Source organism: Panicum virgatum, chromosome 8N (genome assembly GCF_016808335.1).
Source record: "Panicum virgatum strain AP13 chromosome 8N, P.virgatum_v5, whole genome shotgun sequence".
NCBI lineage: Eukaryota > Viridiplantae > Streptophyta > Magnoliopsida > Poales > Poaceae > Panicum > Panicum virgatum.
The window spans coordinates 21,328,941-21,336,983 of NC_053152.1; the positions used below are offsets into that span (position 1 = coordinate 21,328,941).

Genomic DNA, 8,043 nt, shown 5'->3' on the forward strand with positions numbered 1-8,043 from the left:
CCTTAGGTGATCAGCAATGCCTAAACTAGTGTTGTCTGGCTCAACAGAGGCAACACCATTCCCCCCACCCTTCCTCTTCCTTTTATTTCTATCGGCTGAACCTTGATTGTCTCCACCACATACAGAAACCGGTATTATGTTTGTACCAACTTGCAAAATATATAGGACATTTGTCCAAGTCTTTGAAAGTTTTCCCACGATACAAGACAAAATAATTTGAACATATATGAATTCTTTCCACACCCATCGTGAATGGCTGACAAGCTTCTTTGTTCGAAATGTGTTGGCTGGCACTTTATTTGGCTTTGGAAGCAACCTAACCAAGATACGTAGCAGATAGTTGAAACTACTATCTGACGAACTGTGCTTAGCCTTCAGAGTCAATAGTCAATAGCTCATGAATGAAACGGAGCACGGTGCATTGTTTCGAAAATCCCTTTGATTGCTCGTATACATTATCCTCTCGGGATTTTTGCACCGCCTTCAAGTTTGCTAATCCCTTGGAACTACCAACCAATAGCTCTGCTATGGTGTGGTGCAACAGGGCTTAGAAAATCACCATCGTTAAGTTCATCATCACTACTATCAGTATCGATGCGCCCGTCATCGACATCATCACCATGGAATCCACCAACACCACCATCATCGCTGCCACCATCATCAAAATCATCATAAGCATCAAACATTCTATCAAACTGCTTGTCTTGCATGATTTCATCCAATGGACTATTCGTCGAAGAGGCAGCATTTGTCTCGCTATGGTACTTCCAGATCATGTAGTCCTCAGCAAAACCACTCACCAGCACATGCAATCTGATTATAGTTGGGTCAATGAATACTCTCAACTTCCTGCAGGCTTTGCATGGGCAATATATTCTTTGTTTCTTCTTATTTTTTGTGTGGTTCTTCGCAACATGATTGAATTTATTAAGCACTCCATAGAAATAGATGTCCAACCTTCGTGCATTGTACATCCATATCCTATCCATCTCTGAACAACAACAAATAATTTAAATGGACTAAAACAATCTCTTCAGTAATTTGGTAAGTAAATGGTATATAAGAATTGATATAAAAAGATAATTTAATATGTACTAAAGAAATCAGAACCCAATTAAACTATTATTGTACCACTAAATCTTAGTAAAAAAACTATCATGCATATGTGTGAACATAGAAAAAAGTTTGAGACAAATGGAGCCCCAAATGGTCGTAAATATATACTTTTACATACGTGAGAAATTGGAAAAGTCAATTTAACATGTTCTACATAAAAAATCAAAATCCAACCTAATATTGTACCACTAAATCTTGGGGGGGAAACTATCTTGGATTTGCATAAACATAGAAAAATAAATAAATCAAATCTTTTTCTTAAAGAAATGAAACCCAAAATGGCCATAAATATTTACTTCTATACATGCCTAGATATTGAAAAATGTTAAATTTAACTAGTACTAAATAAAACAAATCAAAACACAACCTATTATTGTACCACTATATCATGGAACACAAGACAAATCAAAAACCAACCTATTATTGCAACACTAAATCTTGAAAAAATATCATGCATTTGTATAAACATAGAACAATAAATAAATCAAATCTTTTCTAAAAGAAAATGGAGCTCTAAATAGCCATAAATATATACTTCTATATGTGTAGAAGTTGAAAAAATGCTAATTTAACTTGTACTAAATAAAAGAAATCTACCACTAAATCTTGTAAAGAAAAATCTAACATGCATGTGTGTAAAGATAGAAAAAAACAAATCTTCTTCTCTCGGCCTCCATAGATCTAGGAAATTATTTACTTAGGAATTAGACTAATACTTATAGATTCAGTCCAAATGATTATATAATCTTGTTCTCCTACTAAAATAGTACAACTTTATCAAAAAGTTTAAGGCAAATGGTGTCCCAATGAAAAATCCATACCATAGAGATCTGGATTTAGCTAGAGGTAAAAGAGAGCTCCATTTGAGCCTTAAAACTAACAAAAGCTCTTAGAAATAACATGGAATTAGGATCAACTTACCTCCTGGAGCCCCAACTAGAAGGAAATCAAGTAAAAAAAACTTCCGTCCCCCTTTTTTGCATTTTTTTAAAAATTTTGAGCAATACCTCCCCTGAGCAAATAATGGCATCTCGGAAGGGGAAGAAGAGTGGTCTGTAACTTTGAACCGCTATTTTCAGAGAACAGTGGGAGGTGGCCGGTCTCTGAAAATATCATTTGTAGGGATGGGTCACTCCCCTCCCCATACGCCTCTGAAAATATGTGTCATTTTTAGAGGTGGGTGGGAAGTAACCCGCTCTTACAAATGATAATTTTAAGGGCCGAGGGTGACCTGCCTGAAAAAATATTTCCAGTGACGGGTCAAATTCAGTAGTAGACCCGTTACAGATGATATTTTAATTTGCCTCTAAAATTGAGACGTTACTATAAATTATTTTTGTTGTATCGTTGGACGCAGTTGGAATGGAGATCCTGGAGGCAGAATGGCAGATGGCGCAGCAGTGGCGTCGTCACCTCCCGCAGGCCCAAGATGTGGTGCAGTTCACTCACCTCCCGGTTAGTGTCTCGACTTTCGTCCATTTGGACGAGTTGGGCTAGGCTGAAATCTTAGCTGAGTTGGGGAATGTTAGGCCTGAAGTTATATTGGGCTAGCTCCATCTGAGTTGAAGATTCTCATGGATGCTTCTTGGGCTCCACAAAAAACAATTAGTCTTTCTGCACGGTGTTACAATTTTGCTTTTACGATTAGGGCCCATTAGTTGACCCAGGCACCCAAGCGTGCACCGGTCAAACATGATGAACTGATGGTGCATGGTCCTTTCGTGGATGGATTATTTGTGTAACCGTTGCAGTCTCATTTCGATATCTATGGTATAGTTGGGCTCTGGGCTACCAAGGAGAGATTAATGTAAAAAAAGTTTTTTTTTCAAGAGGAAAAGGTTGTGTACATGTTCATCTTTCTTTGTGAGCTGCACCACATCTTTTGGACCAGCAGCAACAAAATTTCAGGTTGAGAAAACTCCGCCACCACACCAGCAGACTGTTCCTATTCACAAAATATCCATTTTCCTCCTTGTTCTTGCAATTTGTCTACTAACACAAAGTAGTTTGGTTTTGTAAACAAGACAAGGATGTGTTTCCAGTCACTCAAACATCAGAAATTTAGGTATACCTCTCAAAAAAAAAAAGAAATTTAGGTATACCAATTGTTTGGGGGTGCCCTAGACTTTTATAGTATCTTTTTTTATAAAGTTTGTTGGGTCATTCAGAATGTCAACTCTGCCAAGAGAAAAACAGGTTTCTGGTACTGTGCAAATCTAACATTTTCTCTTTTTTTTTAAAGAAACACTATTTCCATACTTGTGACCAATCTAAATGAATTTTGCATCCATAATCAAGTGCACATGTTAAAAAAACATATTCTATGGAAACTAAAGCACCACAGCCTTTAATTGCATTGCAAGGGAGAAGTTATTCTTTCTAGCTCTTGCCAGCCAGATAAGCAAGCAAGGTTACACGCCAAATTAACATCCCAACAATGGCATATTCTTTTTCACCAGCAGACTCGCCTTTTCACTTAGATTATAGCTTACACATATTCTGTTATACATTTATATGATGAGATAGCTACATCTGATGACCAATGTTTTAACGGACATCTTTAAACACCCTGTCTAGCTACTTATAAAACGCCCAGTTTTATTGCCTAATCTAGCTTGCTCTTTGCTTGCAGGAATTAAAGACATCTAGTTACTATATGCGTTAAAAATGGCAAGGAGTTGCAACAACCAGCACATAAGTGTCAAAGAAATGAAGAGAGAGCTGCAATTGTACTCCAGACTTGTAGCACCCACTTAGCTGTACAAATGTTTGGTCAGGTGTACTTTTACTCGAATTGGTAGCTAGAAGAAGACAGATGGCAGTTAGTATGCGTAATTTTGAACCCGAGGATAGAGTGTTTTTGGGCGTTGCATGCTATAGTCAAATGTTTTACACGACTGCACCACCGTTTTTCCCTTTACAACAAAGATGCAAAATAAAACTTTCGAAGTAATTAAGATGCGTTGTTTAAGATGCGTTGAAGTAATTAAGATGATACATTGTGGTAAGATGGATACTTGTAAGATCGAATTACAAAAAAAAAACTTGATTAATTAATCCTTACTGGGGCAACATCTGGTTTAGAAATCACAATATCAACACAAGTGTTCATCTATATTATACACTTTTGAGCATGTTTAGTTTGATCACTCCGTGCATGTTTAGTTTTTTAGAGATGATGAGTACAAATAATATATAGAGCCCATGCATGAGTTTTGCTGCAAAAACTCTGAACTCGTTGGATCAGATCACCAACTAATCACAAAATAAAAAACACAATACTTCATCAGTAGACTAGGCAATTAACACTGAATGAATTAAACCATGTGTCTTGAACCTTATTTGATCGATCGTTCAGCAAAGGATCACAATGCCCTAATAACCATGAACGATGGGGGTCTAACCCTCTGCATGCTTCTCCTGAACTGGTGCATGCAATTTAATTAGTGATGATGCCCTAAGAAACAACACCGATCAATACACTTGATTGAATCACCGATTGGTCTTCCGAGAACACAATTTGTATTATGAGGACACACCGACGCCGAGGAAGTCGATGAAGGGCACGTCCTTCCTCGTCAGTGATTCTTCGCCGTTGCTGGCATGGTAATCCTTCTGTCCGTGTTCATGGCGGCCATGATGGTGGCCGATGTCCATGGCCAGCGCTTCTCTTGGAGAGGAGAAGGTGATGGAGACGGGAGGCGCCGGCTGCTTGCCGCTGTAGCTGTACCTCGCCGCCTCGTAACTCGGCCCCAGCAAGCCCTTGCTGCCAGTAGCTGTGCCAAACCTCTTGAACAGTGACATGGGAGGAGCAGCCGCCGGCGAGCTGAACAAACCGCCACCGCCGCCTAGCTTGGAGAAGCCGAAGCAGAGCGAGCTCGTCGCCGGCAAGCCGCTGCCGAAGGGATACGCCGAGGACGGCGAGGAGGAATGGGAGGAGCTTGCGGCCCTGGCAAGGAGCCTGGAGCGCTCGCGGCTGCGGCGCGCCATGACGACGTGCCAGTGGTTCTTGACGGCATTGTCCGTGCGGCCTGGGAAGAGGCGGGCGATGAGCGCCCACTTGTTGCCGTGGGTGCGGTGGGCGTTGAGCAGCCGTTCCTCCTCCTCCTCCGTGAACGGCCGCTTGTTGATCCGAGGGTCCAGCTGGTTGAACCACCGGAGCCGGCAGCTCTTGCCTTGGAAAAAATAAAATTGTTTCCCACACAAATTAGTATGAAAATTAACAAATCGAATAGTCATGTCAGGAGATTATACATATATTATTATCTGAATAATTTTACCATCTAGTAGTTAATTAATGGCAAGATTAAAAGAGAGTGGCCATAGAAAGGCGTTTGCTTGGAAATCTAATAATTGCAAGCATGGCATGAGGGGTGAGTGAAAAATTTCCAGTGGGTGTAGGTGATCCACTCTTGACACAGGCACTTGTGCATGGGTCAGGTGAGCCAACGGTGCGTGCATGTTGGATTTATTTTTAGTTTTACAGAAACATGATGCTTGATCTTTTCCTTCTTTGCTTTATATATTTCTTGAAAAAGAATTGGATTTTAATTTTTAATGAGAGGGGGGGATAAAGATGCATGCTTCGTATGACTTAAGTGGTCAAAATTGAGGAAAAACATGTCCTATTATTACGTATAATACTTTTTGTTTTACTTCGATTTAGAGATCATCTGCAAATAAACACTTGATCCATTATCAGAAAATATAAACACTTTGATTGAATAAAGATCAAAATTCTACCATAGTTGTTACTCTTAATTCATATCGACTAAAAATGTTCTACTGATGTCAAGTTATATATGCTAATGTTCTTTAAATATATGAAACAGGAACACAACTCAGAGATACTGATCACACGAACTTTTTATTCTGTTATTCCCAAGATATCTTCTCAAATTCACTAACAAAAGCTCACTTAGATAGCTCACACAAGATTCATGCTCAAATCATTTGGGTGACTGTGCTTTTTTGATGTTGTGTTTCAATTGAAGCATGTGCTTGAACAAATTAAATTGTTTCCCCACAAACAAATAACACCCACATACGCATGATATCAAATCTTTTGCCCACAAAATAACACAATAAGATAGTAAAATTTCATCCCCAGACAAAAAAATATGGACAAAATTAAATGAAAACCTGAATAATTTGATCAAAGAAATGAATCAGGCAGATCCATGGCCGGATCCAAGGATGCACATGATCTTGGACACAAAATCAACAACACATGCAGGAAATCCTTACGGTGGGGCAACTTCTTTGGGAAAAATGAAAGCAAGGTAGGAGAACAAACACAGAAAAACAGCCGATCAAAGAAACCAACCAACCTGATCTCCCCTCCAGCTTCTCAGCAATGGAGTTCCAGTTCTGCGGCCCGTACTTCTCGACCAGCTGCCTCAGCTTCTCGTCCTCCCCAGGCCGCCAGTGGCCTCTCGGACATGATGACGATTTGGTGCCATCTGATGTGTTTGTTGTCGACGAGGATGCCATCTCTCTGCCGGGAACAAGAAATATGATGCTTGACAGGCGAGCTTCGATTGATGTTAATTTCGACGGGCAGGACGAAGAACAGTTGTGTATGATTGAGCTTGCTATTATCTACAGACTAGTCAAAAGCTAGCTAGAGGGCGTGTTTAGAGAGAGGGATAGATGAGAGAGAGTGCGTCAGATAGAAGGCCAGGGTGTTTGCCCATATATACATGCACACACGATGGTCGAAATGACATCTAGGGCTTTGATGAAAGGTCCCTTTAGTTTAGTTTCACACGACAAGAGGGCTGTGTCAACATGTCATCGCTCTCTCTCACCAACTTATTGTCTCTGCTGTTTGGCTATTTGCCAAAGACCACTCTTCTCACAGCTCTCATCAAACACAAACCTATCCCCGATTTGTGGCTTCTATATTGTACTTCTTGTCCAACTTCCCTAACAATATTCTCTCCAATGAAAGATACCATCAGTATTTAAATAGGTGGATCGCATATAGTTGTCCAAATAATGTTGTATGTGTTGTTTACGCTGTTATACTTTATGGAAAGGATCATGACTCATAAGAAAACTAAATGGGCCAATGCCATGCGTAACTAGCGATTAATGCTGCAGAACAGATATGTTTATAGATATGTTGTCGATACATAGAAAATACAAGAACTTCAATTGATAAGGCTATTTTATATCTTGAATCAAATTTTACATTACATGGTTATTTTAATAATTCCTTTCATTATCTTGTCATAGATAGGACAACCTGATGCCAAATCAACACCTTTCTTCACAAGACAAGCACAGGAAACTAATTGTGCATATGTGTGGTATTGCCTATATATAGTTCATTACTTTATTTCTGTTTCTTTTGTTTTATACTAATGTTTATTCAGATAGTCATATCATTATTACTGTCTAATTCAATGACTTTCATTAAGTTCATTACATTCCTGTTTAATATGGTCGAGCATCAAACATGATTTAGATTGTTTTTTTAGAAAAATTACATGTCAAAAACATTTTGTCGGAAAAAAGGTGTTTACGGTCAACATCTCGGTTCACCCCAAGAGGTAAACCGTTCTAGCTCTGCCATTACATCCATTCACAAAAACAGTAAGCCTAGTAATGACTACTGAGCTAGCATTCACGAAAGGTGGTTGGTTGCATTGCATCCTGATCTGATCGAATGCCCAGATTAGCAATCTTGGAGCATGGGATGCTATGCAGAAGGGGGGTGCATTCAAGAATCCATCTCGCTCACAATTCATTGTGTATGGCAGATATGAAGTAACACATGCAACATGATGACTCTATGCCTTGCAGTGACCCTGCGGCCTGCAGAAAGATCGATGTTTCCTGGTCCACAATGTATGCTAGGATTAACATGTTGTAGTTATGAGAAAAGGAAGTCTTGCACTATTGAGTATTGACCAAATTAAT

The 8,043-nt window shown here is 39.5% G+C and overlaps 1 protein-coding gene across 1 annotated transcript; it reads right to left on the reverse strand.

Annotated features, from left to right (window-relative positions):
• Positions 1-4,408: 4,408 nt before the first annotated feature.
• Positions 4,409-6,791, reverse strand: LOC120686889 (transcription factor CSA-like). Its single transcript, XM_039969083.1, has 2 exons — positions 6,447-6,791; positions 4,409-5,291 (listed from the first exon to the last, which is right to left on the reverse strand). Exons 1-2 carry the CDS (start codon positions 6,607-6,609, stop codon positions 4,642-4,644), a joined length of 813 nt encoding a protein of 270 aa, XP_039825017.1. The 5' UTR covers positions 6,610-6,791; the 3' UTR covers positions 4,409-4,641.
• Between the last annotated feature and the right edge of the window lie 1,252 nt (positions 6,792-8,043).

Excerpts from the sequence above, each read along its gene's own strand:
- LOC120686889 (XM_039969083.1), bottom strand. The coding sequence starts at position 6,609 with ATGGCATCCTCGTCGACAACAAACACATCAGATGGCACCAAATCGTCA. Across the intron at positions 5,292-6,446 it reads GAAGCTGGAGGGGAGATCAG|GCAAGAGCTGCCGGCTCCGG; the intron begins GTTGGTTGGTTT and ends ATTTTTTCCAAG.